The 20,009-nt window shown below is 34.7% G+C and overlaps 1 protein-coding gene across 1 annotated transcript; it reads right to left on the bottom strand.

Moving 5' to 3' along the window:
• Nucleotides 1–2,281: 2,281 nt before the first annotated feature.
• Nucleotides 2,282–9,097, bottom strand: LOC147407605 (mechanosensitive ion channel protein 6-like). The gene is made up of 5 exons (XM_086436247.1): nt 7,137–9,097; nt 5,587–5,710; nt 4,856–5,149; nt 4,554–4,756; nt 2,282–2,865 (listed from the first exon to the last, which is right to left on the bottom strand). Exons 1-5 carry the CDS (start codon nt 8,948–8,950, stop codon nt 2,577–2,579), a joined length of 2,724 nt encoding a protein of 907 aa, XP_086292373.1. The 5' UTR covers nt 8,951–9,097; the 3' UTR covers nt 2,282–2,576.
• Nucleotides 9,098–20,009: the final 10,912 nt, after the last annotated feature.

The following is a 20,009-nucleotide window of genomic DNA, read 5'->3' as shown; positions in this document are numbered from 1 at the left end:
TCAGAGTTATAAAGAGAGATAGTTGGGCCGCCCATGATTTGTTAGTGGGCTTTGGGCTCCAAAGACCAAAGTGTACAAGAAAAGCAAAACAGCAACCTCATCAACCATGGGTTGACTACATCCGACGGTTGAGATGCTAAGGATTTTCAAAATAATGGATCTCTATAAGATTGTACTAATCGCTAGAATATCTATACTTATCTATAGGAATATCTGTGTTTTTCATTTTATCTTGACCGTCGGCTTCATGGAAAGCTTCAATCCTACAAAAGTCCAAAAGAAAAAAAGCCTTTGGTTGGTTTGGGGCTTTGGACCCCAAAGTGTAAAAGAAAAAGAAGAAAATATATTCGAAGGTACGGAGTCCCCGTCTGCTAGGACAAGATCTATCATCTCGCTAGTTCTCTGTAAAGGCACTCCAAGAAAACTTGTAAGTGGTGGGAGCGGAGTTATTCACTATAAGTGGTAGGTTTGAAGCAATCCCAACCATGGTTTTAAATCTCATCCGACGCATCTTGATATTATCCACCAACGAGACAGATACACAAGTCAAATGTATGGACGAGAATTTTTCTCATTGTTGAATGAGACGATTCGAACATATCGAAAAATTCATTCGAAATGACTTGGTCTTATTCATAGACAAAACGAGATGTCAAAACGAGTTTTAAAATCATGATCCAACCCTTCATAGTAATTTGGAATACTGCAAAAATTCGAGTTATGTTCGATTTAGGGTTGCAAAAATCTGATAAAAAATTTGATAAACGGAAAATATGCGGCATGTGCTTTATACGTCTATTATCCGTCTCATTTCAAAAACTCAAAAATCATAAATTCTATAATATGATAGTGATGTTAATAGTGATGGGGAATGATGAAATCGATGATTTTAATGGTGAAGGTGATGATATGGTGGTGATGGTAATAGTGATGGTGGTGATAATGACAACATTGAGGTTATTATTCCTTTGGCTTATAAAAGAAAACTAGAGTCAAGGGATCATCAATTTGAAAAATTAAGGCACCATTTCAAATAAATGTAAAGGGTCATGTATGTTTTTTTAATAGATGAAAGGACATTTGTTACATGGATTCCTCCAAAATTTTAAAGCATGACTGCTTCGAAGTCAAACTTGTGTTAAATGTTACAACGTACAAACTTACATTTTACAACATACAACTAGTTAAAGTTATTTTTTTATCGAGTTTTATAAAAATTCATAAAAGGCGTAAAATATGCTTTTTAATCTTTATAAACTTTAAATACATGAATTATTCATAATAATTCAATAATCCAGAGAATAATACTTTCATTGAAAAAAAAAATGAAAAAATTGTAAATTTTCCACAGGAGATTGCTAATAAGGATCCCAACAAAGAAATTCATGTGTTAATATTAGAAACTTTGCCATGTGGCAAGAGAAGTATTACTTGGACAAAGGAACAGTGATAAACCTCTAATTAAAATGATATGTTTTATAACAAGAATAATGATAACCTGACTCGAAAAAAGATAGTTAAATATACTCAATTGAAGTAGCATGTGCATAGAACATGATTTCAAAACTCATTTGAGATCGAGACGTATCGCCCTAGTCATCTTAGTATCACCTAACAACAAGATGGACAGACAAGTCAATGTACCGGATGAGATTTAAAATCCACATTCATTTTTCTCATTGTTGAACAAGACGTCTCAAACGTATCAGAAAACTCGTCCAAGATGACTCGGTCTCGTTCACGGACTAGACAACACGTCAAAACAAGTTTTAAAACCATGGCACAAAATCATAAATGTTTTTTGAGTCAATTTTTCATGACTTTATAACTAAAGGAGTCGTGCTGAAGTAACATTAAAATTGACATCGATTCTCACACTGCTGATGTGGAGGTGCACACACAGCCATAGATGTTTTTTTACTCCTATCTCGATGAAAAGCATCTATGATTCCATACATACATCCTGTCAGCAATGTGAGAATCAATGTCCATTTTAATGTTACTAAGTTCAGAGTATTGTTTTTCCAAAAATGACCCTGATTATATTTTGGATCTCAATTTTCTTGTGCAAACCACCTTGGTGGGTAATGAGTTGAACCTTCCGCAACTTTGGATTATGTAATTTAGGGTATGCCTCCTGTGTACTCGTAACTTTATCTTTCTCTTATTTATTTTTAAACAAAATCCTTTACTTCCTCGATTTCTTCCTCTTTATGTATAATAGATCCGAGATAACAATGATCAGTGAACCCCCTGTATTAACAAGATTTTGGAATCACAAACATTACATTAGATTCTGGTGTAACAAACAAGGTCTTTTATATATTTTTTCTTCTCTTTCTAATGTCTTTTTCAATCAATCCTTTTTTCCAATTAAAATGTGCTCTCTAGTGTAGGTACATATTACAAATCTGATTTATATCAAGTAATAAATTCTCTACTGACCTAATAGTAACGGATTCTACTAAACATAATTTTGGTACACCATAAAGATACTCTATTATCATTCATACCCAGATCAGTGCTGCTCATGTCTCTTGGGTGGCTTGAACGATCGTTAATGTATCTGTGCAGTCTCAGCTGGATAAAGCAGTCCAGTTCGAGGGAAGTCGAGTTGAGGTCAAAGCTGGCAGGTTTCGGACATTGACATCACAAGGCAACAAGCGATACTCAATGTCAAGGTCCCTGAAAATTTTGATCATCTCCTCAACCAAGAGAGCCCTTCTTACCCATCTTTCCCCCATGTCCTGGTGATTCATTCGATGTGTTGGCCACACTGACAACTTCAGCCTGTTCATATCCTCCACATCCCTCACGACAACCATTGGAGCAGGATGCCAGTGTTCTGTCTTTTTCTCAATGTACCTGCAACATCAAAATCAAGAATTGTTCATCAGACCTCTCCACATGAAAATAGATTGATCAAATTACTGGAACCAGACAACTTGTTCCACTATTTGGGATGGTAAGATATTCCAGTAGCCCAAGAAGACCTCTGCATAATATATATGGTTATGATCAACCAAACGAGTTTGTTTTGGGCCTAGGTGAGCCAGTCATCTGCACTAATGCACACAGATGCACTGTTCTTAGGCATTTGGAAATTTGATTGAACAGGGACACCTTATAGTGACTGGCCCACTGTCTAAGTATCGAACCAATCTTATGAGCATAAACATCCAGTAAACTGCTCTGTTTTGCAGATGAAGTGATCATATGGTTTTCCATCAACCAATAGAAAGCAATTGATCAGTTAGGTTCATAGAGTTGGTTTTATTTTTATTTTTATTTTTTGTTTGGTAGAGTGGTGTTGGTTTTATGTTGGGTCAGAAACCAAATGAAAAATATAACCACAGGTCGCATGGTTCAGATCAAGGTGCTGCTCCCCCCCCCCCCCCCCCCCCCCCCAATTTCACCAGTTGCAAGGCAAGCTGGGGGATGTATGGAGTCTGAATGCATGGAGCATTGGCGTCCTGCCAGAATTGATATATGCAAATAAAACCTATTAACCACAAGGGGCACGAAGCCCATCACGCAGAGGGTCCCACATAAGTATAGATATAGGATCAGAACCGACCTCATTGGATGATTTTTACATCTATCACACTTTTTATGCCAAGGGTATAAAAAGTGAGTTACAATCGGTAATTGGGTCATTTTTAGACTAGGAGTCTCATTATAGGGTACTCTTTACATGGTGGGTTATAGCCTGTTACTGAAAACTTATTAAACTTGGACCCCATTGAATATGTCATTTCAGTCCAGACCCAATCTGATACGAAATGTAATGTTTTGGATCTGATCTGACTAAATCCAGCAAAATAATATTTTTGAATCGGTCCTAATCCAATTAGATTTGATTTACTAAAAGCATACATAATATATATATAAATCCGTGTACACACATATCTACAACGTGTTTTGTCCTATGTGGGCTAAAAGTGTCTGATTGAGCTAATTTTTGGTGAGGATGATCTCTATGACGTGGAGATTATCCCCACCAAAAATCAGTTAATTCTAAAACTTCTAACCCCATATTTATGAGTTGAAGAATTGTGGACCATCTATTTTTGTAAATCACTTTTGACAAGGTTAAAATTTCGGATTGAGCTGATTTTTCGTGAGGATGATCTCCTCATCATAGAGATCATCCTCATCAAAAATCAGCTCAATCTGAAACTTTTAGCCACTAGGAAAAAACACGTTGTAGATATATGAGTACATATGTGTGTACACGGAACCCGACCCATATATATATATATTTTCAAACACATTATCAGATCAGGAAACCGTTGGTCCAAAACCAATCCTATAAGTTATCAAATTGGATTCCTATTGAATCTGATTGTTATCAAAACGAATCATCGATCCAGATCAGTAATCATTGGATCGAATTTAGGGTCTGATCAGATCCAATGGCGGCACACTGGGCATTGCCAGATGGTCAGTCCCATCAGAGACTATAAATCTCCTCATTATATATGATGAGGCATTAAATAAAGGGCATGAGAAAAAAAATGTCAACCAAAAATGGAGGATTTATTCAAACGTACCCAGTTATTCTTTGTTTCATCACAGCAATCTTTTCCACTGGAGTAGAAATGTGGACACAGAAGTCAATTGCATCTCCCATGTCTGGACTCCTGTAGTAATTACTGATGGGTTTGGTAGCCAGAACACTGTTTGGATATATGATCTTCTGGTTGTCATATCTTAAAAATACTGTAGTTAGGATGTTCATCTCCTCCACTACCATCTGAGACCCATAGAAGTAGGTATTAGAACAACAAGATATAAAACATATAAACCTAGATGCAAAATACATGCATCTATTCAATTTGAGTTTCTTACGTACCTGTACACCATCAATTTCACACCGGTCACCAACATCAAATGGGTGCATCACAAATAAGAAGATGATTGCTTCGAATACCATCTTGCAGGTGTTTCCAAACACAAAAACCACCAAGAGAAGCTGAGAGCTTATGAATACCAGAAACTGGGTGGTTGCGATCCCAAGTATGAGGAGCCAGATAACCAACATCACAAGGCACGTGACAACATCAACCATGCGGTGGAGTTGGTTTACAGCTGTTTTCGTATCATCAAGTGTCAAGGCAAGTGCTTTCCTTTCTCTGAATGCATTAACCTGAAAAATTAGTTTACCACATTAGAACTACTGTGCCTACATTTTTTTATGGGTAAGCTGGACTTGAACCCACAACCCCAAAGTTGCTTTGCAAAATGTCAAACCAACTGAGCTATGGATTTAAGCCCAACTAGTGCACCTACATGGATGGCTAAAACGGAGGGTCTTAAAATATATGACTGGTGTAGAAAGAATTACAAAACTGGATGGTTAGGATTGTCCTATTAAGAAAAATTTAGGACTGCTAGACAAGTTGGCAAGGCAAGATATTGCCCATAGAATGAAATGGGGTACTGACCCAAGGTACTACCACCTCATTGGGAAACCTGCCCAGCAGGATAGAACCCACAATCTCGATCCCACAAGCAAAGGAAGTGCATTTCATCTGAAATAGTTATTGCCAATGTGAACTGAAACAACGAAAAATAGATCATTACCACCCAATTCTTAAGAGCTGATTTGTTGACTCTCTTGTTTTCAGATGATCCTTCAAAGAGACTCATGGTCTTCAAGGCTTCATCTTTTCTCATGAAACGCATCAGATCCTCCGGGTAGATATACCTGTTACAAAAAATAATTGAGCACTCAGCTATATCTTTGTCAATAAAAACAATAACTTACGAGATTAAAAATGCTTTCAAACTGCAAGGCATACATTGGACCACAACTCGACAAAACATAAAGGGGATGATGAGGTCACACCCTTGACCCAACAAAAGTGATTATAGATGAAAATCAAACCTAGTGGAATCAATAAAAACATTAACCTCTAACATCACAACTATGACACAACCTTTCCTTCTCTCTTTGAAATTTGAACGAATGGAACTGAAATTGCCTAGTTGCAGTAAATGGAAGTCTATGACTCTAGTAGATCTTCACAAAAGGAACTATTTAAATTAGATAAAAAAAAAATTTTACAGCTTCCTAAAATAGTATATTTGGAGGAAGTTCTAGAGTTTACTAAATTTTATTCAATGATAGATGGATTACATCATCTTCATAAGTATTTACTACATTCAATCAAACCATGAGTCCATGATTAATGAGATGGAAAAACTTCACAAAACTAAAAATACCAGTAATAACATTATTTGTAGCATAACAAAGGACAGAAAGAGAAAAAGGAAAATAAAAAAGAATGCAAAACAAAAACAGCCAACTGACTAGATCAAGGCATTCTAGAGAAATCAAAGTTCGAAGTTAAAGAGAATTCTCCAAGTATAAGAAGAGTTTTAGCAAGTTCATCTCACTACAATTTTCAATCATTACTCCATCATTAAGCTTGGCAGTTGAAAGGTAAAACGATTACAAGTGTTGATTTGATTAAGGAATCAGAGGTTGTTTCTATACCCACTTACATTGTGTTCATAAATCAATACATAAATGGAGTATATTGAATGGTGGAACTCCTTCATGATGTGATACACTGCGATTGTGGAAGTGTGCCTAAGGTTTCTCAAGTTCAAATGCAGATAGTCTAGATTGTAACGAAAATGATTACTAAGAGAATTTCCACATGTTCAATCGATAGTTTTTTCCATTTGCTTAGATGAAAAACTCATATTCTATTTCTCTTTAATTATTTCCAACCAGAAGCAAAAGCTTTTTACGCCTTTTGTTCTCGAAAACCATGATAAATAAAATGACTAACAAAAGGACCCATCAGGGAAATACCAAATGCTATTAATCAATTAGTGAATCCATGGTCCCTTCTATTACGGGGCTTCATATATAATGGATATCAATTAGATTTTGGCAACTGCCCAAATTACTCTGGTTCCATCCAATTAGGAAATTAGTATGGTAATTGGAATAAACAGAACATCATAAATTAAAAATATAAAATCCTCCCTGCAGGATTTGAAAGTGATCACCATGATAAAATACTTATAATCCTTAGCTCGAAAAGACTGGAAGCCGACTTGAATCTGCAGCATAAGGCATGAAACAAAAAATGGCCTAAGGGGAAAGGAGAACGACTTACTTGGACCTGGGATTAGCCACATTGTTGAAGATTTTCTTAGCTGCACATTTTGCCTCATATTCATTTCTGATCTGCATTGCTGACTCATCTCCATGATTTGAATCCTGTATCTGCTCGTCCAATGTGGTCAATACCCCATGTCGGATTATATTCATCATCCTCTTCATGTTCCAAGCCGAGATATTTTTCTGATTCAATTTGTGTAGTTGATCGATGGTGATCCCCTCATCTTGTTGCTTAGAAATTGCCCCAGAAGTCCTGAAACTCTTTACAACCCGAGGGCTTCGTTGAAGTCCCCCACTGCCTATTACCCTTCCACTCTTCATAGTAGGGAAAGCCGTGGCCTTGAGGTCCGCAGGCATTTTAGCACCCGCATTCTGAAGGTTCTGAACCTCAACCATGACCTTCTCCTCCTCTTCTTGAGTGTTCTCTATCTCAATCAATGGCATTCCCGAGAGTGTCTCAATCACATATTGATTAAACAAGGACTCCTGAATTCGATCAAAGTAGGCACTCACATGAAAGGATGATGCCAGGACCTTAACAAGAAGAGCCTTCACAAGCCATAACAATGTACCCAACAAGAGACATATCAAAATCTTGGTAACATAAGGAAGGGTCTTGTTATTGACCTCTCGTTCAACTTTCTTGTCGAACATAAAATGCCAAGCAATCAAAACCAGACCCAACCATAAACAATTCTGAACTGCTTTCCTAACACCATAAACGAAATATAAAACCCGTTTTCGAAGAAGGAAATTACGTTCTATAAAGAAGACTACAATTCGAATTCCCCAACCAGAGACCAACCTCCCACAGATCAAAACAAGAACTAAGAGCTCCCATTTCCATAGAGGGAGGTCCCATAGCTTCTTCTTGGCAAAGTAAGGTATCGAAAGACTGCAAACGAAAGCTGCCACAATTAAAATGAGACTCAACCATTGAACGATTGTTAACAAACTGAAATTTCCTTTCTTGAATTCTGGTGGGATGTCCTCTACCGCGAAAGGATCGTCTTCATCTTCATCGTTTATTCTACCCAACATACCAGATTTCAATTGCCCTGATTTCGCTGTTTTTCCTGATTTCTTATATTGTTCGTCTGGTGGAGGGTCCATTAACCTCGATTTCAGGGTCTTGGTCTTCAAGAAGCTTGAACTACTCCGAAACGAAGCATTCGAACTGCATCTCAAGACCTCTCCTTTATCACCTCCTTTATCATCACCACAGTGATTCTCCTCATCTGATGATTCTTTGCACCGTCTTCGAATGGATTCAGTAGTAATCTCACCATGATTCTGGGGAGATTCTCGAAACGAAACCTTGACCTCTCTAGGTGAAACTTGCTGATTGGTTGGGCTCTCTGCAACTGTAGGTAGATCACGATCTTCAAGAAATTCTTCCATCTCCAAATCCATATCTAAAGACATCTCTCCTGAAGCCTTCTGCTTATGCAAGAACTGTCCAATAAGCTTCGAAGGTGGATCATCGATTCCTTCATTTCTTCGTTGCTGAAAATCAAAACCTTCGCGACATCCAGAGCGACTACCGCTTTCTCCAGCCATTGAACCTGCATCTTTCCAGAAATCGTAGCTTGATTCCCTCCAAATCTTACTCCCATTGATCTCCATACCAAGCTCATTGTTGTTCTTCTCGTTTCCATCGATCTTGACAACCACGTCTCTGCGGACTTCCGAATTAACTGGACTCACCATTCGATTTTCTTCGTGATCTAAGAGGATTGGCTGCGATTCAGGGTGTTGGCGTTGGTTGTGTGAACCAAGTGATTTAAAGGATTTTCTCAGAGCTTCCATTAAATAGGTTTTCTACTTTCTTCTAGTATTAAAAAGAAAATCTCGGTCAGACAGAGAGGGACCAGAACAGATGTTCTTTCCAATTTCAATAGTTTAGGTACGAAATTTGTCGTGAACAAGAGACGCGTGTACACTGTCCGCCATTAAAGAAAGTTTAAATTGTAGAAGATGGTACTGTGACAGTGAATAGGTGGGAAGGAATATCTATTGTATACTGTACAACTATGGTGGAGATTGAAACCCTCCTCCCCAATCCCCATCAATACATGCCACGTAAGTACGAATCCAACGAAATCATAAAAAAATAGATTTTAGGCATTATTTCCTCGGATTCTAACTTACGTGGCATGTATGGAGGTGTGGGACAATGATTTCAATTGTACACATTCGGTGTATATGATCGGAACTCGTATCAAAATTGTAAGCTGTTGGGATTCGGGCTTTCAGACCACCACTTTAACATGCAGCAGAAATATATAGAGAAAGCCCCCTTCTTTTGAATCTAATTACCAGATTACCTTTTCCTCTCTCGAAATGTGGAGCAGACCGATTCTATAGTATCTAAGAGGTACGTGACATGTAGTGTTGTACGACGGTTGATACTGCGCCACCTGCCAAAAACATCAAAATCCCTTCGTTCAAAACGTTGGAGTTATGTGGCCGTTCATTTTCAAAGTCATTGGTGAGATTTTATATAAAATATATATATATTTTTTTTAATAATTTTTTTTACTTTTTTTTTTTAAATATATAATCGAGGCCTTCAGAATTACATGACTCATCTCTCAACTATTGGAAGATTGTGAAACACTTTACTTACTAACATAGTAAGATTTTGAGTCATACTAAGAGTTGTGTTTGCTCAAATGGATTATCACGTCACCAATTCAACACTAAATTCTGGTTATTTCATCGAAAAACTCATATCAAAATAAATAAATTCAAAATATAATTTCTTTGAACTTGGTCCAAGGTTACGAAAATGGACAATTCTCCAACTTCCACTTAACTCTCAAACCTAAAATTAAAATTCCACTATAAAATTTTGTCCTTTACAATCCTGAAGCATCGGATCATGTTTTTTGATACCATGAGGTGAGGCCAAGGACACCCTAAAATAGTACATACATATTCTTCTATTAATAATATATTTTTTTTTATTTAAAGTATTTTTTTAATTATTTATTATTTAAGATATAAAAAAAATTATTTATAATAATTTTATTTATTATTTAAAATAAGTTTCTCAATTAATCAAAATAAAACTAGTCTTTTTTCAAGGAGTCCAACTCACCAAAAATCACCTAACTTGAGTTGAGCTTGAATTAATGAGCTTAGGCTCGATACTCAAATTGAAGACTTTGCCACTTGGGTTGAATTCAGTTTTACCCTCTAATTTGCCTTACCTACCCAGAACACAACCCTAATTATTGAACCAAATATTTTTCAAATAGATTGGATCCCAATTCAATTTGATATCTTTATTATTATTTTTTAAAATGCAAAAACGTGTATACAATTTTCTAATTTATTTTATTTATATTCATAAAAAGATAATACTAAAAAGTGATGGTTCATTAATCAAATCAATTTTATCATTGTTGTGTAAATTCTTGTATTTTATTGGTACTATGCAGAGTTGCAAGGGTGCAGAGGATAACATCCCTCACCCAAGTTTTTTAAAGTTACGAAAAAGACAATTGTGCAATATTTTCTTAAAGGCTTTTTAATTGGGGAGATAGAGACATTTTTCACTACTCCCTATTTTTTTAAATAGAGATCTCTAGGACAACTTATGAGAAAATAGTCTCATCTATTAACGTAGGCACATTATCAAACAATGTAAATCCTTGTGTTTTGTGCTATTTTTTATTTTCTTTGCCTTCTCAAATTTTTACAGTTACAAAATTTATTCAAAATAAATTAGATCATTAGTCACAAGTCAATTTGGTCAAATTTTTTTGAAACACAAATTTTTAGTCACAGTCAAATCTCATATTGGATCACAAACCTAAAATAGCAAATTTTAGGGTCTCTTTACCTATCTTGCCAATTTCCCCAAGAGTTGAATCTCTCGATCCTTTCAAGGGCCACCACCCTCCATTAATATTGTAATTATACCTTGAGATCAAGTTATGAGCCAATTCGACTAAGTAATGAGATTTTAGAGAAGAGTTTTTGTACATGTTATTTTAACATTGTTCCATTTAATGTTGACAGTGACATCTTAACTATAACAATTATTATTTCATAGGAATTACCTTCTTTCATCATGTCATGGTTCGAGTGTGATAAACCAACTTTTATACTATGTTTGGATTGAGAGAAGTGAAACTCATTAAGAGAAATTCAATTTCTCTCAATCATGTCTGGATTGGCAAGAGAGAAGTGGGGATAACTTAGAAATTTTAAAATATCTTAAAAAAGATATGGGGCAGAGTTGGAATTATAAAAATTTTAAAACAGTTTCTCTCATCTGCTCTCCACTTTTGGAGGGAAAGAAAACTCATTTTTTCTCTCATCTTTTTTTCTTCTCTCCCCACTTAACAATCTAAACAAAAGGAATGGAGATAAATTCATTTATTTTTTCGTCTCTCAATTTCTCTCACTCTAAACACAACGTTAAGAATCCAAATATGTCACTAGTGTTACCCTATACATATTTTGATATGTGTCAATATTTTATTTTCAAAACTTAAATTAAAATTACTATATAATTACAAATTAACCTTCAACCATACTCATTAAAGATTTTCTAATGAATATAACCAAAGGCCCATAACACTAGTTTCAGATTTAATTAGATAATTTTCACAAAAATTTAAAATCAATTATTTTAAAAAGTTTAAGTAAATTTTTTTTTTTCATCCAAAGTGTTAAACCAAATACTAACTCATTCATGAGAAAGAGAGATTAATATTGCATGAGAGCATTTGATCTAAAAACGATCACAATGAGAGATGAAATTATTTAACATACTAGAGGTAACACTTGTGGTTTAGTCAAACCTCCAATAAGGTAGCATGCATCACAAATTCACAATAAGGTGTCTCAAGTCTTCTATAAAAAGAAAATGAACAAACGTAAAACTACACAAATTTTATCTTTCTTTTAAGTCCAAACTCTAGAAGTTTTCTAAAAATCACCGTGTCAAGAAGTTGGATCACTACGCAGGACGAGAAGGTTACGGAATCATCGAAAGAACCCACGGATCTTGTTTCATAAAAGACAGAACAGTTTGGATTATTATATGCCAGTACCGGGACCATGGTGTGCCCATGAGTGTACTATAAACAGTAATATTCTTTTTATGAAATGAGGGTATTTTCGGCAGAAGGAACTCCTTTGTCTCGAGCCGTGTGAGCGAAAATGCCGCTCTACTGATAAGAATGTCGACCTCTGATTCGCTCATTTATATATATACAATAAATATGTAACAGTGATCTGGAGGGACAATCTCATCCGAAGAAAACCTGGGGAGGACGTTCTCCCTTAAGATGACTGCACAATTTGCTATGGTCCACGAAAACGACCTGTTAAGAAAGTAATTTATAAGTAACATGGTGTTTCCGAGATAAGTTTGACTATTGTATAAGTTGTTAAATGTCGAATATAATATAGGGATATTATTGGCCAAAATTATAGCAATAACATGGAGAGACCTAACCTTAAATAAAGATAATTTTAAAATTAGCGTTAGAAATAACATCTCTCTTTCATTGACAGACTTGAAGCATTTAAATGTGTGAATTAATGAAAAGCGTCTATGACTCCGTACACATCCACGTCATTAATGCGTTTCAAAATTTTGAAGAAATCCTCTTGATTGGATTACACGTGATATTTTTAAGAAGGTATTTCAAAATTTAAAAAAATATGAGAATTAAAATAAATTTAATATGCCACGTGTCTGATAAAAAAAAAATGGGTTTCTTCAAATTTTGAAGTGGAATGCCCATTTTTGTGAATCCATGTCTATTTTAAATTTTAATGTCACCTCCAACATTTTCCTCTGTAAAAAGCAGCAACACGAAACCTGAAAAACGGAAGAAAGCGACAAAAAAAACACAAAATTAAAAGGGAAAAGAATGTTTTGGCCTTTTGGTTTGGTTAGTGGACTTTGCTTACGTCGTTAGTGACCTAAACTCCTTCAACGATAACTTTACTGAACCCACGTTAAATCAGAGACCCTACTACAGCTTTTTCAACAGGGACCGACTAATTGCACGCCGATGTTAAAAAAAACATTATTTTTTAAATAATCAATATTTTAATTTATTAATTACACTTCAATATTGATAATATTAAGATTTGCACTTTATTCACTTTTCTGTGACTTCATCATCTCTATTCATGTAAATTATAAACATACTTGTTATAAGGTCAATTTTTTTTTTTAAAAAATATTGAATCAACAATAATTTATTTGAATATGGATGGAGAACACAACAGAGTGCAATATTTTTATTTCTTATTTTGAGTGTAATCAGTCAAATGAAATGCAAATGAAAAATTTTAAGTGATGAAATACAATTAATAGTGGGTGGTGTGCAATTAGTTAGTCACTTTTCAACATTTGTGTGACTAACTTGTAATGATGATCAATCAATTAGTAATGCCAACCACATACGCAACTACTCTATAAGGATGAGGATTATCACTTTCCTATCTAATCGTTGAATTGGTGACTCCTCCTATATGGAGAGTACACCTAAAAACTTAGACCTATTGAATGGTTTTTTTTTTTTTTTTGGGGGGGGGGGGGGGGGAACAACTTAGGCGATCAATCCTTTCCTCATATTTCCACCTAGATTTTGAATTAAATATCTTACAAATAATCATACCATCATGTCAATCATTAATTTGAAAGAATTTTAATTTTTTTGATTAATAAAATGCACACTTTTTATTAATCGGGTATCCTGAGAAATAGTAGATCAGGGTTGTATATGGACTTTGCCCAAGGGTTATTGCTTAGATGATCAATCCTTCCTCTCCTCGTATTTTCGTCTAGATTTTGAATTGACTATCCTACAAATAATCATACATCATGTCAATCATTAATTTGAAAGAATTTTAATATTTTTGATTAATAAAATGCACACTTTTTTTTTCTTTTAATTGGGTATCTTGGGAGATAGCAGATCAGTGTTGTATTTTGATTTTGCCCAATTCATAGGCCATAGTTTTGACCAATGACTAGTCCCAGGGGTACGTGCAACACCCACACATCACACGCACCAAATAAGTGAGTGTGCACCATCACAGCTGGCCTATGACGAATTAATGCTAATATTAGGCGTCAAACTCATGACCTACAAGCATTAACTATTTATCGATCCGAAATTTCCATTTAGCCAATCCGAGAGGATTTTTTTTTTTATTTCTTACTTTTAATCATGTTTAAACATTTTTTATATTCTTATTCGATCATATCATCACCCTAATTGCAATATGTCTGACGGATGTCATTTTATTGATATGTTGCTTTTATAAATGGTACAACACATGATAGTTGATATACTTATAAGCAAAGATTCTCTACTAATCTTTTAGGGCACGTGTCTCAATATCCAATGGTAGGCTTGGTGGGTTATGGCCATTAGTGCCATTGTTGTTACAAGTGTCCATCTCCCTGTGATATCGTACAATACTACCATCCATTCGTGATAAGTGGATGTTGTCTTTTTCAAAATGGTTACGAGTACTTTATTTTTTTGTTTTTTATCACTTCCGCTCCCACCCCTTTATTTTTTCAGTAACACCCCTCTAACGCTATTATTAATCCTGTTTTATTCTTTCGATCTTAAAGATTTTTTTAATAATGACACTCAAATTTTATTATTCTTCCTCTTTTACTTCTTTAACCCTCAAAGAGGATGCACGTGCCTACGACGATAAAGGCGGACTCTAGTGTTGTTATAAAACTCATAATTCATTGGGTGATTCAGATATGCCCTCCTATATTTTGTTAAATATTAGAGACACCCCCTTATGTTTTAAAAATGATGACATGTATTTCTTGACCTTAATTACCTATATAGACTAAGGGAAAAAGACTTAAACACCCTGATTTTCAACCTCTAATAAAAATTTCAAAATTTTCTTTTAAAATCCAATCATCTTCATTTTTATTGGATAAAAATTTTAACCCTCATCAATTATCTTAAGATTTTTACCTCTAAAGAAGGCAAGGAAGAAAATGATGCATTGTCCTAGAAGTTGAAGAGTTTTGAAGATGATTTGCTTTGGCAAGAAAAAATACATAATATTTTTAGAAAAATTGAAAATGATAAAATTTTAAGTAGAAAAAATGTAAGATTAATTCTAGGTAGAACATGATGAACTAAAGATTAAGTTGAATAGATATAACATGGAAATTAGAGAACTTAAAGATGATTGGTTATAAGAAGAAAAATCTAGATTTTTAGCTAGATGTTAAAGATGAGGGCATTTGAGTTTTTTTCCCTCAGTTTATTTAGAAGAGCAAGGTCAAGGGATGCATGTCATCAATTTCATAACATAGGGGGTTATATCTATAGTCAACGAAACATAAGGGGGCATGTCTAAATACCCTAGTTCTTAATGATTAGATGGGTGTTCCAAGTTTGCAATCTCACACATGATTTTAAAACTCGTCCGAGATCGAGATGTATCGCCTAAGTCATCTCGGTATCCCCCAACAACTAGACGAATGGACAAACTATTAGGGTTTGGTACCATCTCACGAGACGAACAATACATATCAAATGGGATTTTGGATGTCTCGTCCGAGATTTCCAAGACAAATGAGATCTCCTCTATTTTCTTCTCCAAATCCTATTCTTTCACTCCCAAATCAATTTATTTTATTTATTTAATTTTTTGTTCTTATCAACCAATTAAACAAGCGAAGAAAATTATTTGGTCATCTTCCTCCTCTAAATCAAGATGGACTTGTAGACGGTTTGTTTCATCTTCTTTCAAATCAGGTAATTTATCTCTTTCTCCCATCCATAAAAATTCTTATTTTGAGAAAAAAGAAAAAAAACAGAAATTTACCGTATTTTTTAAATGGTTTAAAACCATAGTCTCAGCTGAACGAGACGACATGAAACGAGATGACAATTCGGTATTGTGCAAGGACGAGACGTGAAAACAAGTTTAAGAACCATCAACTTTTTTTTCATAGACACTTTCAAGCGTCAGATTTAGAATAGGAAAAAAAAAAAAAATTTTGGACGGCTGACTGAAATGCATAATTAGTTGGGGGGTTCAGAATTTTGTTTGCTGCACTAATAGCATCCACAAAAGAAAAAAAAAAACGGTAATCTGATAGGCTGATGTTTCATGTCTGAAAGAGAGAATGAAAGTAATATTTATGCCTCAAATTTGATTTTATTGCTTTGCTGGATTTGAACAATGTGTCAACTCAAACCAACTGGACTATGGGTGTAAGCCCAAAGTTACGGGTCAAACGGAAGATACAATGACAATGATTGAGGATTTCAAACCTTGTCCAGCTTTAATATGGCCGAGTTCCACTTAGGGAAGAATTCAAGTTGTCCATATTTTGTTCCTTTAATCATAAGATTACACTATAAATAAATTAATAAAAACTAAAAAAATTTAATTTGTAGAGATGATTTTTTTTATATGTAATTTTTTCAAATCATTGATTGTATAACATGTTGCTCTGTTCATGTTGTATTAGTAATCATCAGCACATAGTTAACGGAGTTCTAATCCGGAATCATCTCAAATTCATTGAATTGAAGAAATTCCTCTCTGCACATTGGATTTCTTTTGGAAGTAAAAAATTTCCTTCCACTCTAGTTGAATTTTTCCAAAGAGCTTATACCTTACTATCCAAAGGACAAGTTATTGTGCTCTCTCTTTGATTCACATCTTCCAAGCCTTTGTGCTTGGATTGTATTCCAAATCCTAGAGAAAGCAATCTGAATCTTTACCTTTTGTGGGGAATGGACTCACTTTTAAAAAAGGTTTCAAATTGTGGTGTTGCACCACTAAAGTGGTAAATCAGCTCTCATTCATGGTTAATTCATTCATTTGGGTTTACCCTTTGTGGTGCTCTTGGTGCATCGTTAGTGATCCTAAGCATATTTGAACAAGAAAAAATAGAGTCAACTCATTAAAGGTTCATGGGCGTGACTAAAATTACATGTTCACCCAATAATGAAATGGAATTGTGATCCCTTTTGCAAGATACCACTCATTATTCTTTGGGACAGGAATATAAGGGTATTTGAATTATTCCATTTGCCTCTAATGGATGAAGGCTCACCATCAGATATGATATGATATATATATATATATATATATGGGTCCCGTTCAGCACCCTAAGCTTTACCACACACTTTAACAAACGTGTTTTGTCTTACATGGGTTAGAAGTTTTGGAATGGGCTGATTTTTGGTGAGGATGATCTCTATGGTGAGGAGATCATCCTCACCAAAAATCAGCTCATTCCAAAACTTCTAACCCCATAAAAAATGATTTACAAAAAATGAACGGTCCACGATTTTTCAACGTGTAAACATGGGGCTAAACATTTCGGAATGAGCTGATTTTTGGGGAGGATGATCTTCTAATTATAGAGATCATCCTCATAAAAAATCAGCCCATTCCAAAACTTCTACCCATGTAGGACAAAAAACGTTTGTTAAAGTGTGTGGTAAAACTTAGGGTGGTGAACATTTCCCTATATATATATATATATATATATATATATATATTGGGTCCCGTTCAGCACCCTAAGCTTTACCACACATTTTAACAAACGTGTTTTGTCTTACATGGGTTAGAAGTTTTGGAATGGGCTGATTTTTGGTGAGGATGATCTCTATGGTGAGGAGATCATCCTCATCAAAAATCAGTTCATTCCAAAACTTCTAACCCCATCAAAAATGGTTTACAAAAAATGGACGGTCCACGATTTTTCAACGTGTAAACATGGGGCTAAACATTTCAGAATGGGCTGATTTTTGGAGAGGATGATCTTCTAATCATAGAGATCATCCTCACCAAAAATCAGCCCATTCCAAAACTTCTAACCCATGTAGGACAAAAAACGTTTGTTAAAGTGTGTGGTAAAACTTAGGGTGCTGAACATTTCCCATATATATTTCCCTATATATATATATATAGGGTGGCGTTCAATGGCCAACAGTTTGGCAAACACATTTTTCAAAACATGGGTTAGAGGTCTTGGAATGGGCTGATTTTTGGTGAGGATGATCTCTACGGTGAGGAGATCATCATCACCAAAAATCAGCTCATTCCAAAACTTCTAACCCCATAAAAAATGATTTACAAAAAATGGACGGTTCACGATTTTTCAACTTGTAAACTGGGGCTAGAAGTTTTGGAATGAGCTGATTTTTGGTGAGGATGATCTCCTCACAGTAGAGATCATCCTCACCAAAAATCAGCCCATTCCAAGACCTCTAACCCATGTTTTGAAAAAGTGTTTGCCAAACTGTTGGCCATTGAACGGGACCCATATATATATATATATATATATATATATGACTGATCAATCAATTTTAGAGCTGTTTTTGCTCAAACTTGGGAGGAACAAGTAAAATGTCGTCCCAAGTAAACTTGGGAGTTTTTGTAAAATGGGTAATCTTTTTAATGGTCTCAAGTTTTGTTTGATACCCTAGTCTCTCTAATCTTGGTAGTTCTCTTATTTACAAGCAATTACCATTTAAAGTAGGACATCTCTTAGCATACTCACTTGTATATTACATTTGCATTCACACCACCACACATCTACTTTTTCCCCTCCATCTCTTTGTTCTTACTTGTAATACCCTTGTTTAAAAAACTCAATTAATCCTGTTGGTTTGACCATGGGCCTCCCGTGATTTTTACATTCTTTGTTGCAATAACCTTAGCATCTAGAGATTTAGATATGTGCACATTGGGGTTGTAATAAAACCCAAGCACTAAATCCGAGGGGTTGGCTCAATGGCAATTTCGGACTAATAAGCGGTTATTGCCTGTGGGTCGTTCACTTCCTGATATTTGTATACCAACGTGCATTGGTGAAGAGCTTACACTTTCGAGAAAGTGGTATGACTTATTTTGGATTAAATGTTCCCACTATGAACACATCAGCCTATTAAAATCCTCGATAGAGTTACAATTTTTCCTTCCAATTGAAATCCTTTATAGTAGTTGCTTTATATACATCACAGCTTTATCCTTTTTCACTAATTAAATTGGGAGCAGAACAAGGTTTTATGAAATTTATAAACCGGACACATCAATTTCTAACTACATGTACCAAATCTGATCCATATCTGTTTCATTGAGTTTTATAAAACAATTAGAGTTCGGCCGTGCCAATATATAAACATGCAAGTCTCAATCAAGATGGTCCCTACATACCATTATTAGAGATATTGTGTGCATTACAATAGAAGCTATCTCTTATCTTTATTTTCTTAGGGCTAGATTTCTTTTTTTTGGGTTTAGGATTTTATATGAGCTTATTTATAACTAACTATTGAATTGTTTAAACTAGTGTTATAATGTTTTGTAATGTTGAGATGATAATCTGAACTAAATGTTTGAAGATTGTGTTTTAATCTAATTGGGCTTTGATAAATAATATAAGAACTTGGTGTGTAAAAATAAGACAAAATGCTATTGGCACCTCAAATTTTACTTATTACGCCCCAATTAAAAATAAAGAAAATAAGTGAATGCTTGAAAACAAGTAAAAGTTGAGTTGCCCATGTAAGTTGTCTATCTTTTTTTTTTTTCTTGGTAGATTTCTATATTTTAGGTTCAAGATTTTATATAAGCCTAATCGTAATTATAAATGCTTATTGAAATTGTTTGAAAGGAGTGTTACAATGTTTTGTAATGTTGAGATGATAATCTATACCAAACCTTGATAATGTTTGAAGATTGTGTTTTAATCTTCAATTGGGGTGTGATAAACAATCTAAGAAATTGGGGTGTGATTATAAGAAAGATGTTGGCATCCCAAATTTTACTTATTACACCCCAATTAAAAATAAAGAAAATAAGTGATTGGTTGAAAACA

Source organism: Akebia trifoliata, chromosome 3 (genome assembly GCF_017979445.1).
Source record: "Akebia trifoliata isolate Shusen 1 chromosome 3, ASM1797944v1, whole genome shotgun sequence".
In the NCBI taxonomy this organism is placed as follows: Eukaryota; Viridiplantae; Streptophyta; class Magnoliopsida; order Ranunculales; family Lardizabalaceae; genus Akebia; species Akebia trifoliata.
This window is presented reverse-complemented; position numbering and strand designations above follow the sequence as displayed.